We start from the raw sequence: 12,858 nt of genomic DNA, 5'->3' as shown, positions 1-12,858 counted from the left end.
CACCCTCACAATACTGTTACTGAGTGCTGCTGTCTCAAATATGTTCATATTTAATATGTCAGAGTGTAATGATTCTCACATAACTGTTGCTGTTCTTAAGATATACTGTCTCTCTGACTACCACCGTTATGGCTTTAATAGTATGATCAATGGGATTTGGTTTAAGGGCATATATATTCCACAATGTGTAAAGAAACCAATGCAAAAAGAATCCCAAAAGAAACTGATACAAAAAGCCAGCAGATCATTCAGAAATGTAAATGACTTTGTATTACTTTATTAAATAGCCGATTCTAAAGAACAGTAAAAAATATGAAAACATGCATCATTTGGTGTTTTTTTAAAAAATATTTGTCCAAAGTAAAGACTGTTAGAAAAATTAAAAAGTTTTAGTCCCAAGGCACCTTCTTCTTTCCACATAAAAGGTGTTGGGTAGTTATAAATACTGTTCCACCTCCTTTAGCAACGTTTAACAACGTATACATTAGTATTTCCATTACAGTTTTTTTTCACATTTCATTGTAAACAAAATCAATTTTAAAAATGCCTTGTTAGCAAGCTTAAGGAACTATTGCTGTCCTGTACAGTAAATACAAATAGGAAGAGCCTCAATTTACCTTTCACTTTAATCAGTATTCCATTTGCCAAAATACTAAAGATTTCAATTAGTATAAAAATATAACTAAAGACTAAAAGACTGCAAAGATTCAGTATTTGAGTTTTAGTTAACAAGCAAATAAAATGCTATGGAATTCCAAATCCAGAGTTTGTTTCTATACAGCTTCTGAGTATCACAATGGTGTATACAAATGCACTGGTTATCCATTAGAAACAGTCACTTCTTATTTACTACAAATAATTTAACATTTAGCTGAACTAAAAACCACATGCTAAAAGATGGTTTTACATGTTTCGTGTATGTACAGAGGTCAAAGCTAATTAACAAACCACTTCAATGGGCACCTGCTCTTTGCAAGGCGGGACTTCCTCTTGCATTACATTTTTGGAATCTGGCCTCCAATAAAGAATAAGACAAAACAGCGTGCTGCATCTATAGCGATGGTAATTGTATAATCAAATGTCTTGCATAAACATGGCCAAATATCATCTGCATCAAGGCTTGTACATACCCTCAAGTTCCATTCATCCACTCCAGAAACCTGTAAGTCAAAACTGTACATCTTTTAAACCACCAACCGAAAGCATTATGGTTTTCTAAACTCTGTTTTTTTTAAGAACTTCTTATGTACAAGCCAGTACCAAGCTCAATCTTGCATGACTGCTTTTTCCAAATGTTTTACAGCAGCATTTTGAACATACCTATTTCCAATTCTTTTGTTTGGATTCCTGCAAACAAAGGACACAAAAATCAGCCCAGCCAGGAAACAGCAGCAACAGGCACCCTGTGATGTCAGCCTGCTCTCGGTAAGGAAGAAGATATTAAGCACTAACCCCCCATGTGAAGAGCAGCAGGCACAGAGAAAAATGAAAGGAGACTAAAAGGAAGGAAAGGTAATGCTCTGTCTCAGAGTCAGACAGAACCTTCAGGATTTACTTAGCATGGGCTTAAATTATTACTAACTGAACCAATATAACAGTCGTTTCCCTTGCTTTTTGGAATGAAAATGATGCTGCCTGATGGTTAGATGCTATCAGATTGTTACAGGCTAGTATAGAAACAATACTGTCACGGGCTATGTTTGAATAAAAATCTTGAGTTGAAAAGTTTTGCATAAAAGAACAAAGTATCTGAGAATGTGAGGCAAAACAGCACGGACTGTCAGACACCACACATTATAGTTACTGAGCTCTTATTAGACACTCCTATGTGGTAAACAGTATTTCCTTTTTAGAAAGGCCCAACCTGCAGGGTAAACTAAGATCTTCAAAAGAGCAACAATGAGCTGTTCTGTGCAAAGCAGAATGAACAAAGGTGGGCTTCTATTCACAAACGGTATGTCAGCTACCGTTGTTACTCAGAAGTGGCTTTCTTCCCTTTCCAGCTCTTTTGTCTTTCCTCCAGTTCTGCTTCAGTGAAGGCTGCCGGGCCCCAGTTTGTGATTAAGTGTGGATTCTTGGAACCTGGAAGACAAAGTGCAATGCTTGAAACAGGCATTTCTGACAGCAACATCACTCACACACCATCGGTGGGGCAGAGCTGGAGGTGCCACAGGACGATTCGGTAAGTGCTGTCTCTTCTGTGACTGGAATCCCTCACAAAGGTGGCCTGCCTAACTGAGGAGGGAGGAATGCCTGGGACACACAGTCAGTGAAGGTGCTTAGTGTGAAAAGTCCAACTGCTGCCATCTTTATGTCCTATTGCCCCTGCAAAGTAGTTGTATAGAAGTAACTGTCTTCTGTTATTCTTGCTGTTACAGATGTCCCTAAGGGAAAGCAATCTCTCCAGCACAGCATCACAAAGACACTTTCCTGTAAGGCTGGCATGGTATTAATTAAGCTAAAAAGTTAAACAACTTCTAAAAATTCAGCAAATATTTTAGATACCTTTACTTTGTGGTTTTGGCAATCAGCATTTAGGCTAATTGCATTAAACGCCCAAAAATGCAATGTTCAGGTAGATCCTTGTGTTGTTTAAAAATAAGTAAAAATTAAAAAAAAATAAATAGTTTTATCAGGGACAGTAAAGACTTGAAAGTTTCTGATGTTTAATTTTGCTCAGATTTCAACACATCCTAGATATGAGGCTTTAATGCTAATTAATCCTTCTCTCAAACAACTATGAGCCTGTATTTGTTCCCACCATCATCATTAAATTTAGTTCAAGCAAAACCAAATCCTCAGAGGGCACTAATCTTATCAGTAAAGATACTTCAGTGCCTACACTATACTGCACAAAATGTATTTTGAAGGTCTGGTGCCAACAGTGTTTTCATGATGCATTATATTGCATAGTTGCAACCTTTTCTCTTCTTCTATTTGGGTTCTGAATGCAGAATTCTACCATTCTGATGGAAGATCCTATTATGATCAGCATTTCTGACAAATGTAGTAGTTATAGGCTGTAGTGAAACCAGTAAGATACAACAAAAGAGAGACTTCAATAAATAGCTAGGTGATGCAAGTATATGAGATGGAGTTAATACAGTGTTTTGGTTATTTTTCTGTTGATAACATACCTGGCTCTATTAGTCGAATTAATCCCTCATGATGAGCTACTTTATCTTTCCAAGTCTTGGTGTTATTAGCTGCTGTTTCCAACTTCTTTTTAACCTCCTGAAATAAAATACAGCCCATTTGCAATCAAGAACAACTTAATTTATATAAAAAGACAATGCCTCCCTTTAAACCTAAAGACTATATGATACTATGTCAGCCTGCCCTCTGTTTAGGGCAATGGACAGGACCATTTCATTTCAGATTAACATTTTAACTAATATAGTCAGTCACCAACGGTATAAAAGCAAGCCCTCAAACCAGGTTTCATAAGATTGTCTAGCTGCACAGTTAGGGCTAGTCTTCATGAAGACTCAAAACACACACAAACTAGTTTCAATAATAGTTTCAAATTAGAGGCTATCTAGAACTACTGTATTCTGATCTACAACCTTCTAGTAGACATTGTAAGAAATCATAAAACATAAGCTAGGAAGCAGGGCCACTGCTGGTAGCCCAAGCACAGAAGAGAGATTCTTCTGTCTAAATTGGTCTTTTGGTCAATTGCAAATGAAAGACTAGAATGCGTAACGATTTCTAAAATACTATGTCAGTTATTGCAGTGACCTACTCCACCATTTCTCTTCTGATTTTCTTGTTTGTTTTGTAAGTGTAGTATATTCTAGATGTCTAGATAACAGTGGTATTTTATTTTACATACAAAAAGCCTGAGATGGCTTACGTACAAAAAGCCATCCAAAAAAAAAAAGTTGAGTATTTATCTGAAAGCAACTCTACTGATTGTGCCAGATGTAACACCAACAGGGTAAGTCGTAAAACTGGAAAAAATACTACATCTGGGCCTGTTCTTGTAGTCGTTGCAGTATTCTGTGCTGGTCAAGACAGATCAATAGTTTGTCCTTCACAGAAACTCATTCCAAGGGCACAGAAAACAGCGTAAACACACTCCCAAGTTACACAGAAATCTAGCTGTGTTTTGTTTCCTGACCTAAACAGATGCAGGATGAATACCTCCCTAGCCATAGAAAGTATGTAGAAATTCAGTCTCTGTAGTCACAGGATTCTGATAAATTCTTTATATTTATTCTGTGAATACAGCTACTGGCCTACACCAAAAACACTCAGTGGAACAGAGAACAGCCCTGGCACTTAGGACATCGGGCATTGCTACCCATTTGAGAAACTGGACTAATTCCCAGCTATCCTTGACATAATTCAGTGCTTAAATACCTTGTTAAGGAGCAAGGGCTTACAGTAGCACATCAATTTTTGTCTGTAGAAGACAATATTGCCCCATTACGTTATCAAAATATTGCAAGGTTCAGTAATTCAAAACGTATAAGGCACTGGGTTATGACAGCAACGGGACTGCACATGGATAGTTAGTCTACAGCAGAAGACAAATGTATATAGAATATTGCAGGATATTATCAAGCTGGCTTGCATGTGAATTGGGATAAAAATATTAGAGGGGGTTATGTCTGAAACCCGACCTCTTCCTCACATATATCTACTGGTCTGAGGAAAAAAAAAAGACATAACTATCCTAGCTCTACTTAAAAATCTTTTGTTTACTAATCCTTAAACAAGTATGAAATGGACAAACTTCAAATTCAGTTAAACTGCTGCATATCTGGCTAAGCATGAGAGGTAGATAAACAGAACAGCTCACCTCATATTGCTCAAGGGCCTCCTTCCGTTCCAGTTCAAGCTGTTCCAGTTGCTGCATGGCAACTTGAAGAGCCTGTTCCTTTATCATCCTCTGGTTTTCTAGCTCTTGCTTCTCTGCTTCTGTCATCTGAATGGTCTGCTGCTGCTGCAAGTGCCATTTTTCCAGTTCAGCTCTCTTTGCTGACTCTTCTTCCAGTAACCTGCAATGGGGATTGTGATGTTAACTGCACTTTAAAGTAAGCTGTATCCAGCATGTAGCATACACAGAGGAAAGCCAAGCTAATTACTGGGGGGGCGGGAACTCAGGAAGGAGGGAAAAAATTACTGCTTCTTGGCTTGTATTCAGTGTAACACTGAAAATCATGCCAGAAGTGCAAGCAGACTCGCTGCTACAAAGGGCTATTCAGAAAATGTAGTCAATAACGCAAATGCACACACTGAAAATCACAGACGAAACAAACGCGCGTGAGTTATCTTAACTGTCTTGGGAGGACTGACCATATGAAGAAAGAAATCACACTAAATGAAGCCCATATGAGTAAGAGAAGACTTAACCTTTTATCACTTAAAATTTAAACCTGCAATAAAACATGATAGCAAGTCATATTTACAGTTAGTGCTTTATAAAACATATAACTGAAAGTTTGTGCAGGGTGATCTCAATTTTGGATGTGTGGACAGGCACAATGCCTGACGAAAAATAAGTGAGCCTGCTTTTCTGGAACTGCTTGCATTTCAGACACTTTGCTGGGAGGCAAGACTAGCTTAAAGTGCAAAGATGGTAGATATTTTTTTCTTAAGATCCAAAGACTAAAGGTGGTATTTATGGTTTTCACATATGTTTCAATTAGCAGTGGTAATGCTCAGCAATCTTTAAAAGCAGAGTACAGTTGTTTAATATTGCAGTGAAACGGAAATAAGCCACTACTAGGTAAAACGCATACCTGGCTTGAAGTTTCCTTACAGTTTCTTCATCTTGACGTGCCTGTTTTTCAACCTCCAAGGCTTCCTGTAGCTGCTTATACATTTCTTCCAGCTCACGTACTCTCTGTAAATACTGTTCCAGTTCAGATGACTTCTGAGCGACTTGCTCTTCCATTTTTTGTCTCACCTAGCAAAGTAAATTGAGGACACATATGAGCTACCATTCCATTCAGGTTTCCAATACTGAAGGAATTAACAGGTTTCTCTCTGATAACATTTTCAGAGAGACCTTTTCCTGCTACCTGCAGAGCAAAACCGGTAAAATTGAAGTCAAGATTTGTAGCTGTGTAAGTAAGAAAGTAAGGGAAAAAAACAGTCACTTGCATTGGCCTACTGCATGCTGCATAGGATTTGTACAGTGGTTTAAACCTATCTTCAGTCAGTTTGATCACATCACTTAACTTACAAATACACACTAAACTGAAGGGAGAAAAAGCTTGTAGAGTGTCTAGACACAAAGATCAAGCTCATTTAATTACACTCAACTTGTTTCCTCAGGCAAGTCCTCCCTTGGCAGTAGCAGATTTCACACATATCTGGATGCTGGCACTGCAACTTGAGCCATCAAAGGTTTGACACCAGATAGGGATGTTGGCTTTGCTAAGAGAAGAGCAACTATAACAAAAAAGTGAAGGTAAGTGCTAGAGAAAGGTGAAAGAGAAGCTGAATGTCCATCGTCACTCAGCCTCTGATCCGATTTCCCCTGTTTCACTGACCAGAGCAGGAAACTAGGGGTGTTGTGGCACCAGAACCGCCCGTCCTCCTGTTTGGCTCACACTGTCATTGAACTGAGGTTTACAAGCACCAAAACCTCAGCATTTAGTAATACATAACATTGACTTCACAGAAGGTAAGCACTGCTCCTTAAGTTAGCAAAAAAATAGCTTGTTTCAAGTGTGATAGGATGGCCTGTCCTGCTCCACTGCTCAGTGGGCTGCTTTCTCTCAGCTAACCCAAATCCCACTGACCCAGAAAGTGAGCACATTCAAGGATTCACACTTATCCCATAAAGTAGCACTGCACGTGCATTTGTCCTGAGATGTTCCATTACATCAGCCTATTCCTACTTCTTTTCTGCAACTGACAGAAGAGCCTATTATACCCGACAAAACCCTTGAAGATCAAAAATCAGTTGTTTTATAAATCCTTGGCATGATAACAGCGTTTTAAAGCTGCAGTTTTTCTTTAATTAATTTTGCATGTGTATAAATACAAAAGAACAAACAGTATATTTAAAAAAAAAGAACAGTTTGGGGAATATAATCAACTCAGAAAACTCCTAAAATACACTATAATTATATCTTTGTTCATTTTGTATATTCATATAACACATTCCAGTCTCACGTTCTTCATCCCTGAAAACTGCAACAATAACTTCAGTCTGTGTTTTATCCTATAAACAGTTCATTCTACTCATGATTTTTCCAATAATATTTAAGTTCTGAATGCTATACAAGTTGTAGGCAGGGTGTTTCAATTCTTTTTTCACTACTAAATACCTTTTATGTCTCTAGTAAACGTAATGCAGACTGCACTCAACTTCCTGCAAATTCTGCTGAAACCTTTCAGTGATTGCCTATGAGGGAAATCATTGCTGGAAGCACTCCTCACTATGTGGAATTATAGCAAAAAGCCATGTGCACTACTCACCATTTTTTCTCTCTCCAGCTCCAGACTGAAGCGATCTTGTAATTCAACTTGAGTCTGAAGTCTTTTCTTTTCCTCCTCTGCAGCACGTGCAGCTGCTGCTTCCAGTTGCTGGAATAGAAAAAAGGATCAAGAAAAGAAGGAAAAAACAATTTGTAAAAACTAAGCCTTTGGAATAAATTGAATTTAATTATTTTTATTAAAAAAAAAAAAGGAAGAAGCTTTCAAAAGTATTACAGTGCCAACTTTTTAAAAAAAAAAAAAAAAAAAAACTCTGAGGTTACTGTCAATCTCCAAATATAATTTTTAGTCTTATTGCAAGACAATTTTCAATTTACAAATGAAAAATCGATTATCAGATTTCCTCCACACTTCGAGTTCTTCTTTGGAAAACCAATAGAAATGACTGTATTTACTTCTCTATCTCATACAAGATAAAAAATTATTATTGCTATAGAAAACCACATTCCAGGCAGGACTGCACAAAAGTTACAACAACAGTGAGAACATGATAGCATATATAGTGTTCATACAGAAACAGAAGTGAGACATACTAAATTGCCATGGGAATGCAGAAGTGCCACAAAGGTTGGCTATAATAAAGCAATTGTGCTATTGTGAATCACATCCCTTCAACATCCCCTAAATTGCCATGTAAGGTAAATGAAATTATAGTCAGTAATTACCATTTGAACGTTAGGGGGGAAAAATACCCTCAAAACTACAGACATGTAAACAGCTGCTGGTGCCGTCATGACTTCTTGCAACTTATTTAACATTATTTTCCATCTTGATTTTACAAATAAAGAGATAGCCATTGTGTTTTTTCCTTTCATCTAGGCTTCAATAGCGTGTATGTTTAGAATGCTTAGAGGGTTAGAAATGTACAAGTACCAGTCAAAACATTAACAGTACTGAAAACAAAATAATTCTTTCACAGATTTTTCCAGAGATCAGATTCTTTACAGAAAACAAGCACCCTTTTGTAACATGCCAGGCTGGTGAATTTGCTTCCACAGCCCCTCAGTAAGACAGGGACACCCATCCTTTTTCAGTATTTGGGAAGGTCCAACACTTAAATCATTTTCCTCTCGCACATCCTATGTGAACTAATCAGAGACCTAAATAACTAAAACTACCAAGCCAAAACTCAAAGGAATTCCTTTAAGTGCTAATCCTATTCTAGCCTAAAGTAGATGGGGAGAAGGGAAGAAGGCTCCTAGTTTCTCTTTTTAAGCCATAGAACATAGTACAGAAATGTTCTCCTTTGAAAGGCTAAAAATTACACTACAAGTCTTTTAGAAGTATCAGTATCATTGCTCTTCTGTAATTGGTAGCATATAATTGTGGTCAAACTTAAGGTGCTATTTAAGTGAAATTTCCTTTTGATTTCCTTCCCCACCTTCAAATTAAATAAACATTGCCAATACTGAACTGAGATGGCAAATGACCCCTCACGGTCACCAGCAAGAGCAAGTGCTAGGCTTTTGCCAGCCAGTTCAACAAGAAAATCCACATTTGTCCACTCTCATCTTTTATCAGCAGTTTCCTGTTCAGTTCACGTCTGAGCACATCAGTTGCTGGCTGGTAAGGTTATCTGGCTATCATGACAACTAGGGAAAAGTTGCAACATGTGAGAACTGGTGGGGGTAGGGGGTGTCAACAAGAACACCTCATTGCAGGAGGAGTTAGCACAGTCTCTGAGATCTATTCAAGACTCAGAATTGAAAGAGTACACGAGGCTTGTGCATGCTCTCTTGGTACAAAAAACTTACCTTTCAGTCTATTCAGCATGCATAGCTCAAAATTCCGTTTAAAGATATGAAAAAACAACTATTTTAGACAAAGGAGCATGTTCTTCTGAAATTTTTAAGTGCAGGAGCTATCAAGATAAAAGCCAGTCTTGGGATGCACTTTGGCAGCTGCTGTGCAAGTGCTGGCTCTCAGCCATCAGGAGCAAATTGAACTTTACAGAACAACACAGTTTCCTGAACCATTTACAGAGCCTTTTCCTTGAAGATTACTTTTTCAAAAACAAAACAACAACATCAACAAAAATTAATCAGTCTGAATTCTTCCTGCATAGCAGCTCCCCAATAATCATGTCAGAGACTAAATTATCTTCCTCCCTGTAGTTTACCTGTTGGGATTTCAGCAACACTCCCTGGCACCTGTCAACATCCTACTGCTCCTTTGGGGGTGCTCTCATGTCATCTTCCCCACTTTCTCTCCATGAAGTAAACTCAACACAGAAAGTCATCCTTATGATTTCTGCTAACAGGCATTATTACCAGTAACTTGTAGGTAAACTCAGGCTACCCTTTAAAGCATATTTTGCATTATGAATCTTACACACATGGTAGAATATAGGTGCTAAAACGAATTAAAAAGTGTTTTCCCCACTGTCAAACCAAAGATATATTTTGGGTGATTTGCATTTGCTTTCTAGACTCACCGCCTTTAACACACTCTCACAATATTTGTTTCTTTTTGTTTGTTTTTTTTTTTTTTTTTTTTTTCGCTTTTTTCTTCAAATAAGCTAGTGTTTTAGCTAGCGTTTTTCATTTAGGAAAAACTTAAGCACTGAGGCAGATTTGTCCTAAATGGGAAAAAAAAAAAAAAATTAGGAAGATAGTGAGCAAAAGACTCTGGAGTAAGCAGAGAGCATAGATGGGGACTGCTCTAGCAGCCACAATGTTAGGCAGCAATGAGGAATTCAACGGCACTCAAGGCTATTTCAGTACACACTCCTCATTACAAGGTATCACAGCAATAGAAGGTAGAAAGTACATCTGAATAATGAAGTCTGCGTGAAGAACTATTACAGAGGCACCTCCTGTTCCAACATACAAAGATCCATCAGCAAGTTCAATCTACTGTTAGAGCGTGCAGCAGCAGCAAAGGCACCTTTGGTCATTAGATGTGGGATAAAACCTATCTACATGTATGAGGAAATTAATTTATTGAGAGAGTCTTCTGCTAATACTCAGAATTTTCTAGTGCAGTCTTCAGGTCTCTAGAAGTCAATTTAATGTTTACAAGGAACATACATTTAAACGGTTTATAAATGGTTCTCTCAGCTCTACAAATCTCTCCCTAACTACTATAATAAAATTATGCCAATACAGACTCACAAAAATCAATGTGCGTCTTTGGATTCTCTGTAAATTCAATTTATATCTCTGAAAACTACGTCAGTCTGAAGAGACTCCTCCACACAGTTCAAACAACAACTCTGAAAAACTACCTAAGAAAATCTTAATGGAAAGCCCCAATTTTGGCAGACATTCCCAACAGGAGGGGGAAAAGAAAAAAAAGAATCAACAAAACAATAATGAGTAACTGACACGACTAGATTCTCCAGTCCTGGACCCCATCCACAGCACAGTCACAGTTGTCCTTCACAGCAGCTTCACAAGACCTTCTTAGGTACAGGCCTGGGCCACTTGAGTTAACCCCAAGGCCACTTGTCAGACCTTAGAAGCTGAAACAATCAGTGCTTAAGGCTTTATGGCAAGCTGACCCAGCAGACCTATTTACTTAGGGGCTCAAGCTGATATAAGCTCAACTCCTCTGCAGGAGCTTGCTTCGTGTGTCTGAACACCTGAACAGGAAACAGATGCCAAATATACTTCAAGAAGCCCATCTCAACCACAGAGACTGAGCCTAAAGCGTGAAGGCCAGCAGCTTGTACTCCCACCTTTCTCACGGTCTCTAGTTCCTTCTGCTTGTTCTCGTTGGCTGTTTGCAGTTCTTTCATCTGCCGCTCCAGCTCTTCTTGCTCAGCTAACAGCTTCTGGCGCAGTTCTTTCCGTTTCTGGCGTGCTTCTTTGTGAGGTGGAGGGCTCCCTGCTCTCAGCAGGCTCACGGTGGTCTGGATGGCTGGAAGGGATCATGCAAGGCAAAGGGGGAGGAACTGTAAGAGAACCCCAGTGAAGGAAGATGCTAAACTTTCTGGACTGCCTAGGCAAATGAATACCTGTGTTGGTTTTTTGGTTTGTTTTTAATGTTTTTTAAACCAGAAATAACTTGTTGATTCTCCTAATTCTCACCAGGCTAGCTGTCAACAGAAACCACTAGTAAAAGACACTTAGTTTTCAATAGTCTGTGTGCCACAAGGTGAGGTAATCCCAATGCATTCTGCCAATTCCAATATTGATTTCTAACAAGCAGTGGATATACAAATCATTTGTATGCCTAGCTACGCAAAAACAACTTCAGGATTTCCCACTCCCTAGATTTGGTGACTCTAATCAATAAATAGATATAGTTGCACCTATTTTCTTATAACCAACCTTAAACCCTTTTTATTCTGTTATTCACAAGAAAAACATTCTCCCAGTTTAAAAACTTCTCATTTACTTATATTCTAGTAAGGAAATACACACAGAGCAAAGCTGAGGAGTAGTCAATGCTTCATCTGCCACTGCTGTGAAAAAATATCTCATTTGGGAATTTTGGAATCAAGTAATTCTTCATACGTCAGACTTTGGTGCAATTAAATACGTGCTTCAGGTAAAAAGGGCACTGTGAATGGAAGCCCACAGCTCCAAGTATTAAAATGCTGTACATATTTCAATGGTCTTGGCAATAGTGGCTTTGCAAAGGCTTCTGCCTCACCCTGCAAAAGATGCATGTAACCATCATTCAGCATCTCACCTGGGCAGGTCTCACAGAAGGAGTTACTCCTTTGTGGAAACAGAAAGGGAAGCCCCAGTTACAGCCTTGTCCTCAGTTCATCAAACCACACTACCTCAAGCAAAACTGTAAAATTAAAGCCAATTTATGATGCTGAACCGAACAAGCTTTCCCTTTCTCCCCAAACTAACGATTTTCTATGTATTCCCTGCCCTTTCCCACATGCACAGCCATACAGAAAAAGCAAACAATAATAGCAGTTTCATTTTGGTTATTGGCTGCTGAAATTGAGACACCTGATTGAAAGAAGCCGATTCCCACTACATGGACCATTACTCCTTCCTGAATCGCCAGTTCCTTAAGATCACTTCTCACGTGCACAAAATGGAAATACCAAAAATCCCAAGACTGAGAATTTTAGGTTTGAGTAAAGCACTTCTGTAAGACTCCAGCTTACTTTGACAGGACTTTAAAATGTTTGGAGCCTTACCTTGAATCCACTCCTGCTTCTTCTTTTTATCAGAGGCACTGATCTCGAAGCTTTTATCAAGACACTTTATGAGAAAAAGGCATTTCTTTCCATCTTTGTCAGGCAACGCCTAGAATGGATAACAGGATTGTTGTCACAAACTTTAAATTTAAAGTTGTATTCTCGAGCCCTATTTCTGCAGTTCCCTCTTACATATCTACAAATTTCACTATTAATAATGTTTATCAAAAGAGTGGGTATGGACTGTTTCATATGAAGTAAAAAACATTCTGTTAATTAAAGCTCTCAGGAGT

At 38.4% G+C, this 12,858-nt stretch overlaps 1 protein-coding gene across 1 annotated transcript in view; it reads right to left on the bottom strand.

Annotated features, from left to right (window-relative positions):
- Window positions 1–339: 339 nt before the first annotated feature.
- SWAP70 (switching B cell complex subunit SWAP70) overlaps window positions 340–12,858 on the bottom strand; it is a 37,374-nt gene continuing 24,855 nt past the window's right edge. Inside the window, exons 6-12 of the mRNA XM_032188641.1 lie at window positions 12,566–12,674; window positions 11,138–11,319; window positions 7,441–7,548; window positions 5,751–5,917; window positions 4,808–5,006; window positions 3,138–3,234; window positions 340–2,082 (exon numbers count right to left, since the gene is read on the bottom strand). Of these exons, the coding sequence (XP_032044532.1) occupies window positions 1,973–2,082; window positions 3,138–3,234; window positions 4,808–5,006; window positions 5,751–5,917; window positions 7,441–7,548; window positions 11,138–11,319; window positions 12,566–12,674 (972 nt within the window). The 3' untranslated portion in view covers window positions 340–1,972. The remainder of the gene's footprint in view (window positions 2,083–3,137; window positions 3,235–4,807; window positions 5,007–5,750; window positions 5,918–7,440; window positions 7,549–11,137; window positions 11,320–12,565; window positions 12,675–12,858) is intronic.

This window comes from Aythya fuligula, chromosome 5 (assembly GCF_009819795.1).
Source record: "Aythya fuligula isolate bAytFul2 chromosome 5, bAytFul2.pri, whole genome shotgun sequence".
Classification (NCBI taxonomy): domain Eukaryota; kingdom Metazoa; phylum Chordata; class Aves; order Anseriformes; family Anatidae; genus Aythya; species Aythya fuligula.
The sequence above is the reverse complement of the archived record's forward strand: the minus strand, read 5'-3'. Positions and strand labels throughout refer to the sequence as shown.